Below are 18,460 nucleotides of genomic sequence, written 5' to 3' on the forward strand. Positions count from 1 at the left end.
CAAATAGCTCAAAAAAGGAAGGAAGGAAGGAAGGAAGGAAGGAAGGAAGGAAGGAAGGAAGGAAGGAAGGAAGGAAGGAAGGAAGGAAGGAAGAAAGAGAGAGAGAGAGAGAGAGAGAAAGAAAGAAAGAAAGAAAGAAAGAAAGAAAGAAAGAAGAAAGAAAAAAGAAAGAAAGAAAGAAAAAGAAAGAAAGAAAGAAAGAAAGAAAGAAAGAAAGAAAGAAAGAAAAGAAAGAAAGAAAGAAAGAAAGAAAGAAAGAAAGAAAAGAAAGAAAGGAAAGAAGAAAGAAAGAAAGAAAGAAAGAAAGAAAGAAAGAAAGAAGAAAGAAGAAAGAAAGAAAAGAAAGAAAGAAAGAAGAAAGGAAAAGATGGCAGCACAACAGGCCAGGTGTGGAAAAAAAGTAACTCGGTATTGATTGCCTATTCTAAACCATGGGTGTCTGGCTGCAGAACACAAAGAAGAGAAATTAAGGGAGCTTTACTTTCTGAGGGGTGACATGAAAATATTGTTTTCTGAAGGTAAGTGGGACCACATGCAGCATGGTCTTCTAAACTCAAACAGTATGAGACATACACGTTCTTACATTCTCACACATTCACATGCAATCACAAACACATACACACACACACACACACACACACACACACACACACACACACAGCCTTCCTCCATTCTCAAGCAAAACAGAGCAATTAAAAGATCTCCCCCATTCTCGCAAAATTTGAATCACAGAACATTATAAAAAAAAGACCTGCTTGGGCCCGGAGAGATAGCACAGCGGTGTTTGCCTTGCAAGCAGCTGATCCAGAACCTAAGGTGGTTGGTTCGAATCCCGGTGTCCCATATGGTCCCCCGTGCCTGCCAGGAGCTATTTCTGAGCAGACAGCCAGGAGTAACCCCTGAGCAATGCCGGGTGTGGCCCAAAAAACAAAAAAAAAAAAAAACAAAAAAAAAAAAGACCTGCTTAAGTTTGATTCCCATTTTTTCCTAGAAAAGATTATCTGGCTCTAACTCATCTATCTGACAACTATTATTCCTAAAGAAATCTTCAAGAAGCTCTTTCTAAGACAGGGCTGTGGCTTTGGTTGGGAGCAGTTATTTCTTCCATACATAAGACCTTGGATTCGATCCCCAGTAAGATATGATCCACAAGAACTGGGTGAAGGCTTGATCTCCCAGCACCAGAAGATGTGATCCCTGAGCATAGCAATGACAGCTACATAAAGAAGTTGTTCCCAGCTCCAGCTCTGAAAAGAACCAATATTCCTGCATGCTGTCACTTTTCATGTTTCTTATCATGCATGACACTGTACTGTGACTCTTGAGTCCAATTCTATAGCTTTTCTATAGCTTTGAGAGCTCAAAGAACGTAAGATTCATTTTCAGGAGCATACTAAAACACAGTCTCTTGGGCTCAGGCCTAGAATTTGGACAGAACAGAACTAGAGTAGAGCCTCAGAATTGATATTAAAGCTCTTGTGCTTCTGTTAGGGTGCTATTTTATTTATATATTATTTCTACTATACTGTATCTCTAGGACACAATATGTGTTTTATCGCTATATCCTAGAGTCCACAGTGGTACTTAACAGTTACTGATCAGTGAATGACTAGTTAATAAATACCAGAAAAGGGGAACATTCCAGAAGTATCTGGTTAGATTCTCTAGGGGATTTCCTTTCAGCTAAGCTAAGCTTCCAAAAGAGGCCCAGGAATGATAGGATGAGTTTTAGTGCATTTCCTGTGAATAAAAAGGACCCCTAGAGGCTAGATTTATAATCCCAAAGAGGAACAGAAGTGACATGCCAGGTGCTCCAATAGCTCAGATATTGTAGAATTAAAAAGGGAAGTTGAAAAATCAATTGCTTCCACTGAGGTCAGACAAAAATCTTTTTTTTTTTTTTTTTTTTTTTTTGGTTTTTGGGCCACACCGGTGGTGCTCAGGGGTTACTCCTGGCTGTCTGCTCAGAAATAGCTCCTGGCAGGCACGGGGGACCATATGGGACACCGGGATTCGAACCAGCCACCTTTGGTCCTGGATTGGCTGCTTGCAAGGCAAACACCACTGTGCTATCTCTCCGGGCCCCAGACAAAAATCTTAATGGAAACAGGGGAAAACAGGGCACAAAGCATCAGAAAAGCTGCTGTGTGGATCCATTTATGTACTAACTTATTTCTCCTAGTGGCATCACTCTCCGGCCTCACCTGTAAAGGGAGGAGTAAACAAAAAAGACCTCTCAGAGTCCTGCATGTAACCAAATATACCCAAGAGCTGAACCTCACCAACCAGGTGAGTCACAAACTCTTCCTATGAATGGAGGTAGGAGTAGCCAGCACAGGCCCACAGACATTGTGCTGGGGAACTTCAGAACAACCTCCTCCTCCCTGCCCGGGCTGCAGAGCATGATAGGCCAAGCCAGGCTGCACTTGCAATGGGTCTAGGTCATGAGCAATACTCTTGAGACTAGTAAGTGTACTCAGCGTGTTTATAAAACTCTTCTGCTAAATCAACAGGCATTGAGGATGCAAACAGCTGGATATGATCAAACACCAAAAGCCTATCAAAGAATCCTCTGGATGAGGATGTAGAATCGAGAAGCTGTAGAAACAGTCCACAAAGCCTGGCAGTAAATGTGATGGTGAGGATGCTGGGTGGAAAGCAGCAGGGAGGACCAAAGGTCCTCACCTACAAATATCCTGCATACTAGTCATGGACAGAATTACAGATACATACCACCAACAATGGCTGCAGAAAAGACATGATGGTGCAGGAGTCTGGTTCTCTGTCTTGGACTCCCATCAGACCTCCATAATGAGCCTCCCAAATGTCCCCACACCCAGACCACAAGTACCATCAACTCATCAGAAACTCTGGGGCTAAGATCCAGGTAGCAGAATTTTAAAAAGCTCCCAGGTGACTATAGAAAAATCTAAGAAACAGAGGCAGGGTAGAAAAATCAGGGGTACAGGATCAGACCATCCAAGTTTGATTCTGGAATGTACTGTTTATTAACTGTATGGAATTTGCTATTTCATCTGTCCTCCCAAAAGCATAGAGATAACAGGCTCCCCGTTTCAAAGACAGGAGGATTGGAAATACTCACCTGTGGAGCATGAATAGTGAGGATTGGCCTCTTGTTAGGTACTCAGTAAATAGTCATCATTTTGGAATACAGACACATAGTACTAGGGGCTAAGTAGCTTGCCTTACACTCAGTCAACCCGGGTTCAATCCCCAGCACCCTATATGTCACATGAGCACTTCCAGAAGTAAACCCTGAGAACAGAGCTAAGAATAATCCTGTGCACTGCTAGATGTGGTCCCAAAACAAACAAGCAAAACATCATCATTGAGGAAATGTAGATAGTAAAGAAGGGATGCCTGGATCACCCTTGACCGCAAGCTTAGGGAAGACAGAGAAGGAAAGAAATCAAGATGAGAAAAAAGAACATGAGAAAAAAAGGTAATAGAGGAACCAGGGGTCGGGACTTCAGTTATATTGTTGATATTGGTGGGAAAATGGGGGGATGAATGGCAGAGTATTGGAGCACCAGTGATGGGAGTTGACACTGGTGGTGGGTCTGGTGTCAAAATATTATATGCCTAAAACTCAACCATCCATAACGTTGTAAATTATCGTTCTTGAATTTAAATCATCATTATTTTATTATTGCTGTAAGGATTTTTACAGAGAAATAGAGAGTGAGAGTGTGTGAGAGAGAGAGAGAGAGAGAGAGAGACTCTTAGCTTTACCGGTGTCCTATAATGATATACAGAGGAAAGGCAAGGATGCAGACCCTGTCCCTAAGAAACTTCCAAGGCTAGTTGGGTGATGAAACAACAAACCAATAAAGCAGAAGGATGCCTGAGAAAACCAAAGTAAGACAGTTCATAGAATGTAGAGATTAAGTAGAGGTTTATCTGCAAATTTATCCTGGGTGAAAGGGCAGAGAAAGAGAAGAAGAGTTCTAAAATAAAAGCCAAATTTTGGAATAGGACAAAAGGCCAAAAAGTCTCGAAAAACTGGGTTTCTAAGGAAAGGGTAAGCCTCTTGTGATGGTTGAGATTTTAGTACCCTAGAGTCAGAGCTATGCATACAGTGGCTCTCAATAATTTTTTTTGGGGGGTGAGTTTTTTTGTTTTTGTTGTTTTTGGGAACATACCCAAAGGTGCCAAGATTTTATTGCTGACTGTGCTCAGGGATAACTCCATGACAGGGCTGCATGAACCATATGAAGTGCTAAGGATCAAAAGTGGCACTTTGATCCTCATAAGTACCTTACCCCACTATCCTAGTTCTGTTTTTTGTTTGGAATAAAAAACTAAAAAGCACAATAAAAAGAGAAATAAATATTATTGATGAACAAAAAAATTAAAATTCAGGGAGTAAGATAGAAAGAAGAGTAAGAAGTGTGGTATGAGGTGAAAGGTGGGGTGGCTTTGTACCCTTATTCTGTTTTTTCCATCATGCTGCTGGCAAGAAAATGAATAGAGAAGCCCAGAACATTGAGAAAGTGAGCTCTTGGAAGCAGCCCTTCTCTTAGCCAAGCTAACAGCAATATTTTCTTTCTGACTTGACCCTTGAGTCATCTCCAAGAAGTCTGTGGAGAATAGGCTGAATGAGGTGGTCCTCCTCTGTGCCCTGGTAGCATCCTATGTTTCCCTCAAGTACCATAGAGTTCTCCCTGCATGCCTTTCTTCCCAGAATATCTGAAGTGCCTTGAGAGCTGGGACTATCTTGACTCCTAAGCTCAGCAGTGCCTGGCAAAGGGTAAACACTACACACAAACAAGTGAATAGGTTCCTTAAAGGAAGTGAGTTGAGGTATAGACAATGGTAGAGAAATAAGTTCATCCTGTAATGGTCAGGAAAGAATGGGACAAGTAGATCAGGAACACACATATTCTCCCTAAGCCTGCTTAGTGGTACCAGCTCGATTCAAGATTACCGTAGAATGAGAGGGAAAAAAAGGAATGCAAAAAAGGAGTATCATGTCAGTAGAATATCTGGGGAGGATAATGTCAACTTATTGGGCTGAGGTGGGGGGGTAGGGTGAATACATGAGAAAATGCCCAGACATGTTTATGGCCTGGCACCATGCAAAGTGCTCAACTACTAATGGGTACTCCATTCTCACTTTAAGGAAAAGTTGACTTCAATAGCTCATTTTTCTTCTTTATTTTTTTTTTCATGTTTTTGAACCATATTCAGTTTACTCCCAGCTTGGGTTTGTGCCTGGAGGTACTCAGGGGACAGTGCAGTATAGGGAATCAAATCAGGGCTATTGCATGCATACTATGTGCTCCAGCATATTGAGATCTCTCTCCAGCCCACCCACTACTAACCTGACCCAAAGCATAAACTGTACATACAGAGGTGGACAGAAGTGATATGTGTATATGAGAGAGAGAAAGAAAGAGAAGAGAAAGGGTAAATAAAGAAGGGGAAGAGACATGAAAGAGAGAGAAAGAAAGTGAAGAAAAAAGGGGGAGAAAAAGAAAGGAGAGAAAGAACAAAAAATTGGATTCACCAAGCTGGGTTATTGAATAGAACTGAATCCCTGATCTCTTTATCTATAGGGTAAAAAAGTGGAGTTGAAGCTAACTGATTTATCATTTGTAACTTTGGAGAAAAATAAATAAGCCTAGCATTTCCTAGAGAATCAATAAGTAAGGTCACATCAATGAGGTCATTGCCAGAATACAATAAGAAAAACTACTCAGTGGGAATAAGATGAGCATCCTGAGAAGAAATGACAATAAATCAACAGCCCCAGTAAGTTGACATGACTTCAAGTTTTGTCTCTGTAAAATGTGTAGGAAGCGAATGTGATTTTTAAGGTCTTCTATCCATGGTATCAAAGATTAAAAAAAAAAGGGGGGGGGGGATAATAAATGGAAATCAACACTGGATATGAAGTTAAAAGAACTAAATTCAAGTCCTAGTTCTGCTGTTTCCTAACTAGTTAACCATCAAACTCACTTTTTCTTTTGGGGTTTGAGGGTGGGACAAGGAGAGGGAAAGGGGAAAGAGATTTGGGGGGGGCTATACCCAGAAGTTCTCAGAGGCCATTCCTGGCTCCATGCTCATGGGACCATGCTTTTGTTGCTGGGGATAAAACCAGGACTTGCTGCATACACAACAAAAGCCCCCCCCCATCACCCTTCTTATTATCTCTCAGGCCCTGCTTTTCCTCTTGATCTCTCTGGGTCTCAGTTTCCTCAGGCATAGATTAGGCTGATGGCATTCAGATACCAAAGTGAAAATCAAAACCATGTGAGGGTACTCTTCTGAGGAAAAGAGCTGACCACCTATTTACAAGAGTCCTTGAGTGTTTTGAATGCTATCACAGAACCAGGCTGTTGGAAACTGGGCTGCTTACTAAGTAAACCATCCTTCCATGCTCTCTGCAGAGCAGACTGAAAGTCACCAGTCAGCAAAAGGCCAGGACAGCTTTGTGGACACATTATATGCCACGCAAACCAAAAACACTTCAAAGGCCGAGCTCAGTTTACCTGAAAACTGGCAGATTCCATTTTGCCTGTGCGTTGCCTGGAAGAGCAAAGTATGCCTATCTAGTTCCTGGGAGCTTTACTTTGTGTGTAGTGAGGAAAGGCAAAGAATGGGGGGGGGGGGGAATATCACTCTAAAGAAGTAAACAAGTGCAACGTGTACTTATGTGGGCTCTGGAGGAACAGCACAGCACAGAATCCTGTTTCCTGCCAATCCTCCAGCCAGCCTCTGACCAAGCAAGGAATCACTTCCGCACTCGGTGGAGGGTGTGGTGGGCGAGCCCAGCACTCAAGGGATGCTTCATGCCACTTGGAGTTTCCTCTGGCTTCTAGGCAGCCTGCAGAGCTTAGTGGAGGAGGGCAGAAAAGGAGGGGCCTGAGGAGGAATTGAAGGGGGAGCAGCAGAAAGGAGGAGGGAAGCCCTCAACCTCCCTTTGCAAGAACTGAGAACCATCTGGGGTTACTCCTGGTCAGTGCCCTCCAGTCACCAGCTAGGGTTTCCAGATCACTGTAGCCTCTTTTGTTCAATATGAAAAGGAATCACAGCAATTGGCTTCTTGAGAAGTGGGTGGAGGAAGCAAAACAAAATAAAAGCCACAGACCACATCCAAGGCCCAGATATTCTGGTGCAAAAGAGTTCAGGATATCTCTCCTTGCGCCTCTCCAAGTGATGAGGCCAAACTCTAAAACTTGTTTCTACTTGACCTAAGCTTGTTTATGCACGTAAAGATGCCTCAAACCACTTTTCTCCTACAAAAGGACAAGAAATCAACATGTTCAGGTAGCTATCTTCTGGGGATAGTTTGTTGTTTGGGGCTAGTTTTCTTGATGTTAGAGCTCTTTTTTTTTTTTCTATAAGGGTAATTCTTGCCATCACCCCACCCCACCCCACCCCCACACCCCACCCCTGAGAGGACTGAATTCTCAGCAAACAACCCATCTTTGTCTGGTAAGTTTATGGCTCCAGGAAGGTGGGTATGGCCAGGTGACAGGCTCCTCCTAAAATATGGTTCTCGAGGGCAAGTGAGAGGAGCCCCAAAACCTAGAAGCCTCAGGACTATCCTATTGTTCTTCAGGTGGAGCAGGAGTAATAGTTTAGTAGGTATGTGGCCAACCCAGCAACTCATATGGTCCCCAAAGCACCACTGGTAGTAATTCTTAAGCGTAGAGCCAGGAGTATCCCTACGAAATGACCAGTTGTGACCCCAAAAGAAAACAACAAACAAAGCATTTAAAATAAAGAAATGAAGACATAGCCAAGAAAAGTTCAGGTTCTCTGACAAATCTGGTTCATCTCACTTCTAGAATGTACCAGCTTGAGTGACATTGGAAAGGTTATTTAGATTCTCCGAATAGCCAGTTAGCCATGCACTGAGATATGTCAGCAAAGATGTGCTTTATAGGTAAGCACAAATGTTACCAGACATGTACATACCTGAATACTGATTCATACATGCTACAAGCACAAACCCATTCATACCAAATATTAGTCAGGATAAAAAAGATCATCAGGAGCAATTATTGGGAGCATTCTCAAAAGCAACCAGGATATTTATTTAGGCTTGTGTTCACTGAGCCCTTAGAGGCAAGTATCAGAATTTCCACCTGAATCTTCTCTTTAAACTACTGGAAGCACTGGAACCTCACAAACCAAGTATTCCTTAAATGTAAAATGAACGTGCTTTTCCTGCAACTTCTACTTAGCAATTGAACCTAAAATATAAGTGTTATGATTCAAAGTAGCAACAGTTTGAGGTGCCCACAAAAGCTAGGGATCTGTCACAGTATCTGTAACGATATCTTTTGGTTTTGTTTTTGTTTATAATGTTTATGAGCAGCGCTCAGGGGTTACTCCTGGCTCTTTACTCAGAAATAGCTCCTGGCAGGCTCGGGGAACCATATGGGAATGCCAAGGATCAAACCCAGGTCTGTGCCAGGTTGGCTGCATGCAAAGCAAATGCCCTACTGTTGTGCTATCACTCCAGCCCCTGTAAAAGTATATTTTACACAGTATTTTGTGTAAAAGCCATCCTGGGCTCAGAGATAGTGCAGGGGTTAAATGTTTCCCTTGTGCACAGAGAAAAATGATTATTATTTACCAAGCATTAGATGGTATACTATCATTTTCTCAAATCCATCAGATAAATTGTGAGAAAAATATTTTTTTTCCAGTTCTAATTTTTTTTTTAAACAAGGAAACAACCCAAGAAAAGTTAATTTCCTCCTTCAAGTAACAGAACAAGCCAAGTGGCAACTTTAATCCCAATCAGCTAAAGATACTAGCATAATCTCTTCTCACTTTATGGGAAAGAAATCAATCAGCTTAAAAGTATTTCATCACAGGGGCCAGAGAGATAGCATGGAGGTAAGGCGTTTGCCTTTCATGCAGAAGGATGGTGGTTCGAATCCCGGCAACCCATATGGTTCCCTGTGCCTGCCAGGAGCGATTTCTGAGCATAGAGCCAGGAGTAACCCCTGAGTGCTGCCAGGTGTGACCCAAAAACCAAAAAAAAAAAAAATAAGTATTTCATCATGATCATGATTTGGGCATCAAAAGCTGGTTATGCCACCTATCTTTCTGGCTGTTCACAGTAAGGCTTAGAGTGGCAGCGCATCGGGTAAGATGGGAAGACGCTGGGACAAGGTCAGAGAGACCCCAATGCAATACACAGTTTTACTATGTAAACTTTGAGAACAGACATGATCCTCTTATGCTTCTGTTTCTTCATCAGTAAAATGGGCAGAACTATGCCAGATTGCTGGTGTGGTTGCAAGCTACGATTTAGCACCGTTGAACTGAATTGGCTTCATTAATCAGCACCACCAACTCTCCTGGGTAGAGACATAGGAGAAGGCTGCTCTCTTTTTCGGTTTTAATTATGGGACCAGCATACCTCCCAGCTCTTAGGATTTATTCCTATCCTTGAACTCAGGAATCACACTTATTGGGGCTCAGTAATCATATGGGAATCGAACCTAGATAAGCTTCATGAAAAGTGCCATACCCACTATTTTATGTGCTATCACTCCAACTCCTAAGTCTGCTCATTTGTGCCTCACTGACACAGTGAGTGTTCATAGGGTCAGAAACGGAGTTTATGAAAATATACAAACTGAATTGTCAACCTGTCCTTTGATACTCAGGAAGTAAAAAACTATTACACTAGAAAAGTGAGAGCCTTCAGGAAACACAGCTTGTGACACTGAGAAATTAAGACATTTTTATTGGGGTGAGCAGGGGATGTATCATGCTGGGTGCTGCTTAGAGCTTATTCCTAGCTTTGCAATCAAGGATCCCTCTTGATGGGCTCAGGGCACCATATGAGATGCCAGGGATTGAACCCAGGTTGACCACATGAAAGGCAAATCTTCTATTCACCATACTGTATCACTCCAGCCCCCCCAATTTTTTAAAGTTTGTTATTCTGAAGTCTGATATTCTGGAGTACAGAACATCATGTGAATGAGTACAGTTCAGTTTTCTATTCTTCTCTGAGAAAAGCTGACCTTTAATCTAGTTTAGTTTCAGCAGCATTTCAACACAGCAAGGAGTATAGCATTGTGCCCCCTACATAGAGCCCAGCTGGGACCAGGTTCCTATCAAGATAGAAAGGCTTAAATAAGGATAGGTAAGCCTGGAACAATTTTCAAAACATTGTATAAAACTGTAAGACCCCAAATCAAAACTTTTGGCAAGTATACATGAAGCATGAATTGCAATCACTCAAAGATTTCAAGGAATTTCCAATTTGATGGCATAATATTGACCTGTATTATTTCCCAGTTAGAAGGCCCATGGGGTTTATATTGAGAGGAAGGCAGGAAACAAAACAGAAAACAGAAAACAAAATTCAGCGCTGTAACCTCTCTTTGACCAGCTTTGACCAAGTAACAAGAAGGGACTCAGGCAGATAAGAAGCTATGAGTCACAGAATGTTCTTTCTGGCTAGACCTTGGGGATTGCTCCACCCGGGTCTGTTACCCAGGAGTTAGGAAGTAGAGAAGTGTGGCATTTTCCTAGGAAGCCCTTTTGTCTCTGATGATCCCAGTCCATCTATACCCAGTGTTCTCCACTGACCTGCTCTTTTTAGAAGATACTGACAGAAAGAATATGAAAGAAGACCTAGTGTTATTTTTGCTTTGCTTCCTTAGGGAAGTTATTTCGCCTCTCTGAACTTCAGTTCCTTCACGTGCATAAAAAAGGAACAAAATTACCAGCCTTATGTTTGTATGCAGTGAAATAAAAATGTCTCAATATGTGTCAGCTACCGTACAAGTTTTTACCCTTATTAGTTATTAGTTCATGTATTAGTTCATGTTTAGTTATTGTATGTATGTAGTGTTGTTATATGTACATACAGTCATTATATAATATAATGTACATGTGTGTTATATAATATATGCATGTACTGTGTAGACATATAATACATGTTACATAATATTATATAATACATATTCTTATGTGTATTATACATGAGTTTATTAGTTCATGTATCCCTTGTGTACACACACACACGCATACAGAGCATAGCCCTAAGAAAGAATTACTATCTCCAATTTGATGAAACAGAGACAAAGAGATTGAGATTTTATGAAATTATATGAGTCATATTACTGGTTAGCAGCAGATCTGGAATTTGAAACAATACAAGTTGGCTGCCTTGTGTATTTTCCTGACACTGAACTATATTGCCCAGGGGATGTTTACAAGATAATAATTTTATATTCTCTTTCCTCAACTCCCTGCCACCATAATTGGCCAAGACTGACTAATGAGTGGAGACCCTGGACTTCCTAAGAAGCCGCCAAATAAATGAATAAAATAATAATAAGATAAAATAAAACAGCCAATAAAGGATAAAAGACAGCCTTTTCTCACCTTCTTCCACAAAGATTCACTGAGTGAGCTGCTATACTGATGCTTGAGAAAGAAAAAGGCCCAGGCCTGCTCTCTAAGGGCTACCAGAGAGGACTCTGTAATGACACTGGTAGCTCCCAAATGTCCTCCCCTCCAAGTTTTCATTTGGAGAGAAGGAAAATTGAGGCCCAGCATTTGAACAAACCCTGAAAATCTATTGTGTAGCATCCATGGACTAAGATACCACTTCTCAGTCATCCACAGATATCATCTGCTCTAATGTCCCATCTTCTCAAGATCATCATTTCCATGAAGCTTATCACAAAGAGTGGTAAGTGCAGTTAAAGAAATAACTACATTAACAACTACTAAGGCAATGAAAGAGAGAGAAATACAATGCCTGTCTCAAAAGGCAGAGGATGAGGAAGAAAGGAAATGGGAGTCAATAGTGGCAGGTAAGTTGCACTGGTAAAGGGGGATGTGAATTTTATGGCTAAAACCCAATTATGAACATGTTTGTAACCATGGTACTTAAATAAAGGAATTATATTTAAAACAAAAGATCATCTCCATTTCTCAGGTAAACTGAGGGTCAAAATTAAAAAGGACTTATGAGTCATAAATAAATGAGGAGAACCTGAATTTGTCCTAGAAATGTATTTTTACCTAAAGTCTGAAGCTTTTCCTTTTATACCTGAACTTCCCAATCTTCTATCATGTGCCAACTACTCTCAGAAATTTTGCAGTATAAACATTAGTATTCCCATGGGAACTTGAAAAGAATGATGGAAGGGCCAGGGAGATAGCTCAGCAGTCAGAGTGGTAAGCTTTGCAAGTACAAGACCTGAGGCTAAATCACAGCACTACCTGGTCTCCTGAGCACTGCCAGGGGGTTCTGGTGGCCCCCCTGTGTACTGGTGGGAGGGTCCTGATGGTCCACAACACCACAGAGCTGGAGAAGCCCCACATTATCATTCCTAAGCATTAATTTGCTTGAGAGAGCTGAAAAAGTATCACTGGAAGTAGTCCCCAGGGCCCTGGAGCACTGTTTGGGAGCTGGCCCTTCAAAAGGAGAACAACTAGTGTTTCTCCATGAGCTCTCAAACATTAAATTAATCACTATTCAGCCTGTGTAGTTATAGATTTAGGAAAAGAAAAATTCAAAATTTTTGGCAATGAGAAAACTGGATTATAGCCCTTTACAAGGCTTTCTATGTGGCTGGGTTTCTCATAGGATAGTTTCAAGGATAATTACATTTGTCCATGACTTAATTTTTAAAACTGGAGGCCTTCCCAGTTGGATGATTATTAAAACATGCATGAGACAATTCCACAGAAAGAGAACTCTATAAAACACAGATATTTAGTTCTGTTTCATTCCCTTTGGGGTGATACAACCTTGGGAAAGTAATTTCCACCCCCTTCCAGATCAGACTCTTGTCCAGAACATAAATTCTATATGCATAATAGGTCATATTTCTTTGATATCTCTCTGTGTCCCAAAAATTATATCAGTAGTAGAAACATATTAGATGTCCAATAAACACTGGCTTAAAAATTGAATCAATTAATTGATTTGCCTAAATAAATGAAATAAATGGCCTCTAAGATTTCCACAAATATATGGTAGCAAAACAATACCCATTCCCAAGAAACCATGGATTTGAAAAGATTATTTGAGTAAAAAGCTTTATATTTGCAAATTGTCAATGGCTATTCCAATGATTTTAGCAAGTACTAGAGAAAAGAACAAGATGAATCCTACAAGTACATCACAGAAACAAAAGTAGAATGGCCCAACACAGTAACAAGTTAAGTTACTGGCTATGTGAGTGCTGGAGTTCAAAAGGGTTGTTCATTTCCAGCAAACTAATCTAAACCCCCAGCCTTGGTCCCATAGTCATCAATGACTGGAATAACACAGTGAACTCTTTTTTTTTTTTTTTTTTTTTTTTTTACTTTTTTTTTGGTTTTTGGGCCACACCCGGCATTGCTCAGGGTTACTCCTGGCTGTCTGCTCAGAAATACCTCCTGGCAGGCACGGGGGACCATATGGGACACCGGGATTCGAACCAACCACCTTTGGTCCTGGATCGGCTGCTTGCAAGGCAAACGCCGCTGTGCTATCTCTCCGGGCCCACAGTGAACTATTTATCAAATTTCTCTGTGACAGAAATCAGCAAGCAGCAGCAGCAGCATTGCACTACCAAAATCTGAAAAACAATTCTGGTAGGAGGCCAAGAATGTAGAATAGTCTGGGTGGTCCTAACACCACAGGGCTGGGGCAGCCACATCCTCAGACTGAACAATGGTTCAGACCTTTTTTTTTTGAAGGGGGGGGCGTTTATTGGGAATGGCCCAGAAAAGATATTTTATCTTTCAGATCAAAAAACCAACAGTACACAGGGCCGGAGCCATGGTACAGTGGTAGGACTTTTGCCTTGCACATGCTGACCTAGGACAGACCACGGTTCAATCCCCAGGGCACTGCAATGGTCTCCCAAGCCAGGAGCAATTTCTGAGCAAATAGCCAAGAGTAACCCCTGAGCGTCTCCGGGTGTTGCCTAAAAATACCCAAAAAATTAAAAATTAACAGTACAATTAATAAATATAGAACAGTAATTCTGGTTAACTCAACTTGGAATATGAGTTGACCAAGTGACATGCTTGCCAAAAAACCCAATGTGCTCTCAGATCTCATTAGCAGGAATACAGTGATCAGATTAGGGAAGAGAATGCCCCTTTCTACTAAGTGTCTTCAAGAAAGACACAGGCACAGTAAATATAAAAAACGAAGCAGAACAGAAATTGAGAGGAGGGCCCGGAGAGATAGCACAGCGGTGTTTGCCTTGCAAGCGGCTGATCCAGGACCTAAAGTGGTTGGTTTGAACCCTGGTGTCCCATATGGTCCCCCATGCCTGCCAGGAGCTATTTCTGAGCAGACAGCCAGGAGTAACCCCTGAGCACCACCGGGTGTGGCCCAAAAAAAACAAAAAAACAAAAAACAAAACACAAAAAGAAATTGAGAGGAAACCATTCCAGAAGAAGCATGGTCTCTGAAAATCCAAAGACTTCAGGAAGACAGGTGCAAACATAAGCACTGTCATTAAATATACAAGGGAAATAGAAGTAGCCTCATTACTACAAAGAGTTACATGATTGTGAATGTTTTCTGATTATTATGGCTGTCCATCTTCTAGATGAATTGCTGTGTGAGTGATGGGGCCCCTCAGAAAACAGATTTGTGGTAGAAGAATCTGAAAAGGTCAGGATTCCAGACTCCACCAGCTCAAAATCCAACCCAATCCCTGTGTTCCATAACTGCAGACTAAACCCATAACTTTGTCAGTAAGATTATAGTTAACATGATTGACTGTTATTAAGATAACAGGATCCTAAATCAGGAGTCTACACAGATAGGCCCCAGCCTCTAAATTTGTGCAACCACTCAAATTCAGCACAAAGCCACTGACTTTATTGTGCATTTCCTCTGGCTTTGTGCAGCAAAGCAAAGAAATGGGGAAGTAGTTGGATTCATGGCTGTGGAGCAGCATAGGGTGAATGGGGAGTGTGGACTAAGCAAGAAATTACTATAACCAAGCCAGGAACAAGTTCTCTTTAGAGCTGTGTGGGCAAAGTTTTTGAACATAGTGTTGGCATGGCATCTCCCCACAAACCCATCTTTTTTTGTGAATCAAAGACAAAAATTATGCTGTGTGTTTAGTGCAAAAAACAGTGCAGCTTCCCCTAAGATCTGGAACTCTGTTGAATACATTGGTTCCAGCAGATCATCTCTCCCTAGCCAGGAAAGTTGAGAGACAGATGAGCAAGGGCAGATGCTCAGCAGAGCATCAGTGACCCATAAGAAAAATCTGGATCCTATTAAGTGAACATCTACTGGGTGTGAGATGTTGTGTTTTACATTTTATATTGTGAGTGACCTGTTATTTTATAGCTGCAAAAATTAAGGCTCCAAGAAGTTAAATAGTTGGATGAGTATGTCACTACTCCAAAGAAACCATAACCATATTCAGTTAAGCAATAGAATTTTTGTAAGTAGAAGAATTACATTTTGGTTTGGGGTTTTAGTTTGGCAGTCACCTCACAGTGCTCAGGAGCTACTCCTGACTTAGTGCTCAGCTCAGGGGTCACTTCTGGCAGGGGACCAGAGCACACTGTATCAGGATTGCACACAGGTATCCTCATGAAAAACATGCATGAAAGCCCATTGAAATGGGCTTTTAGCACTAAAAGTGCTTTTGTTTCTTTGTGCTGTTTAGTTTATGTCATTTATTCCTCAAAACAAGTCTCTAACATAGGCTCCTATATCATTCCCCCATGTTAGACAGGAGAAATCTGCACCAAAGCACTTCATAACTTACTCAGTTATAAAGTTCCAGGTTTCTTTTCTTATTTTTTCTTTTTTCTTTTTTTCTGGTTTTTGGTTTTTGGGCACACCCTGCAGAACTCAGGGGTTACTCCTGACTCTGCACTCAGAATTGCTCCTGGCAGGTTCAGGGGCCCATATGCCATGCCGGGATTCAAACCCAGGTCCATCCGGATAGGCAGCATGAAAGACAAACACATTACTGCTGTGCTATCACTCTTACCCCAAAGTTCAGATATCTAAGGAAGATCTCAAGATCCTCTTTCCTCCAGGCTATGAGCCCTTCTAGGCTACTAAAACAGCCCAAAATCTACCTCTGAGTACTTCAGGCTGGTGCTATAAATCAAATTAAATCAAAAAGACCGGACACTTTCATTGGCACTTGCTTCCTCTTTTTTGTTCTGCACTGGGACAGTCACTTGAACCATCAGGGACCTACAGTTACAAAGAGACAACAACCAGATGGCTGGACCCATGCAGTCAGAAGTGGCCCAGGAGTGAACTCTACCAAGCACAGCCACACTCATCTCTCTAATATGAAGTGACACCAAGTCCATGTCACCCCCTCGCAGAGCTTTCAGTTCCTCAGCCTTCAACACCTCTAACTGCTACTTCTTTTTCTGCCCAAAGCACAGTTCTAGGAGGATGTCTAGAGAAACCTCTGGCTCTGCTTCAAGCTCAAGCACCAGACACCATTTCTTCAATCAAGATGACAATCTTGGAAGCCTTCAGCCAACACCACACACCCTGAGCCCTTCCCACACACCCCACCAAGGAAAAAGTACTTTCCCTGGGAGCAGTGGTGGCAGCTGGTCGGCGATAGGAAGTCATTTATCACTGACATTGTTTAGAACCAGTGGCGCATGGTGATAATAAAAAGCAGATCGACTTTTAGTCAGCTTCATTACTGCTTTTCTATTTCTCCACAGACCTTGCACACCAACAGAGCTTCTACCCAGTGGACTGATCCACCACCCCTGCCCCCTTGCTAGGCCCCCAGAGAGAAGTTGATCTGCGAATCCCACAACCGATGCCGCTGTTGGCAAACTGCCTGCTCCTTGCAAGCTCTCTCAACAGTATGCAATAAAGTGCCTGGGTATTTACCAGGTCAGAGGTAAAGCTTTCTCTTTTTAAAGATCACAGTTCAAATGGCCACGAGACAAAAATCAAATGATTAGGGGAAAGATGAATTGCCTTTTCCTTTTAGAAAGGAATGTTTGCCTTTTACTTACCCACACTGGACAACTATAATTGCTCTGCTAGGCACTGAAGTCTCTATCCAAGAATTTGAACACTCACCCTATGCTCAACTTTAAAAAAAAAAGTGAGGGTGGTGGCAATTTGCAGCCTTCTCTATCTATCTATCCCTAACTTCCAGCCCAGCCATTGTTCTCTGGGGCTGGGGCCACCCAGGTTTCCTAGTTTCTTCCCTTCTTTCTTTCTAATAGGAGTTGCTTCCAGAGGTGCTGGATCCTACAGTGCAGGATGATTCAATGTTGCTCAGGAAGTGTCAGAGCCACTGAAGCTACCCACAGAGATCTCAGGGGCCATACTGTGATAATGAACTCAGGCTCTGTCTGACAGAAGTCTATAGCTTCCCTAGTTTTTTTCTCAAATGCTTTACAGCCTCATCATGAAGGAGGAAAGCCAGGTGGAAAGAGTTAAAAGCATGATGAAGCCTCACCAGTGCAGGACAACTTCTAGTTAGGCCTGTTACACTGCAGGCTCACACTTACTTGAGCTGGAACTCTCAATCCGCTTTAGCGTTCGAAGAACTTTGTGGATGTCCTTTATGCTGGTGTCTCTCTGGCTATACAAAAGGAGCCGCTGAGCATCAGAAAAGAGGCGGGACACACTGTAAGCAGCACAAGGAAAACAAAAAACCCTTGTTAGGAAGACTGCCTCTCCAATTGTCTGGTCCATAACCCCATGCAGCTGCCAGGAACTCTACGCATCCATCCCCCCACCCCCCACATCCTGCTTCAATGATACCCTCATGTCGCTCTGCCCACATTCCTATGCCAAATGCTCTTTTTTATAATTTTTTTTTTTGGTTTTTGGGCCACATCCATTTGACACTCGGGGGTTACTCCTGGCTATGCGCTCAGAAATCGCCCCTGGCTTGGGGGGGACCATATGAGAGGCCGGGGGATCGAACCACAGTCTGTCCTACACTAGCGCTTGCAAGGCAGACACCTTACCTCTACTGCCACCTTCCCGGCCCCACCAAATGCTCTTTTCCAAGTTTCTATAAAGTCAAATCCTACCACCTTCCTTCAACTCACAACTCATGTGTCTCCTCTCCTGAAGGAACTACACACACAGACACAGACACACAGACACAAAGACACACGCACATACATGTTGCGCACAAACACACACACACACACAGAGACAGACCATACCCCAGACTGTCTTACTCAAGTGGCATCAATACCTACTCTTAGGCATCTACAAAATAGTTTTAATTTCTGGATGGAAGCAATATGAGCAGATGTTTTGCATATAGGTAGTCTGGATCCAATCCCCAGCACCATGTAGTACCCAAAACACCACTAGGAGTGATCCCTTAGCACGAAGCTGGAAGTAGCCCAGGAGCTAGCAATTTCTATCTGTGATGTGACAATTGTCCATCATGTTTTAATTTTATTTTAAATCGTAAGTTATAAAAGGGAACTATAAATAAAAAATTAACCTGATTTG

General features: G+C 42.1%; 1 protein-coding gene across 1 annotated transcript in view; it reads right to left on the reverse strand.

The window, feature by feature from the left end:
- Window positions 1-18,460, reverse strand: part of ABCA1 (ATP binding cassette subfamily A member 1) — a 126,453-nt gene that overhangs the window by 87,415 nt on the left and 20,578 nt on the right. Inside the window, exon 4 of the mRNA XM_049770919.1 lies at window positions 17,494-17,612. Within this exon, the coding sequence (XP_049626876.1) occupies window positions 17,494-17,612 (119 nt within the window). The remainder of the gene's footprint in view (window positions 1-17,493; window positions 17,613-18,460) is intronic.

This window comes from Suncus etruscus, chromosome 1 (assembly GCF_024139225.1).
Source record: "Suncus etruscus isolate mSunEtr1 chromosome 1, mSunEtr1.pri.cur, whole genome shotgun sequence".
Lineage (NCBI taxonomy): Eukaryota > Metazoa > Chordata > Mammalia > Eulipotyphla > Soricidae > Suncus > Suncus etruscus.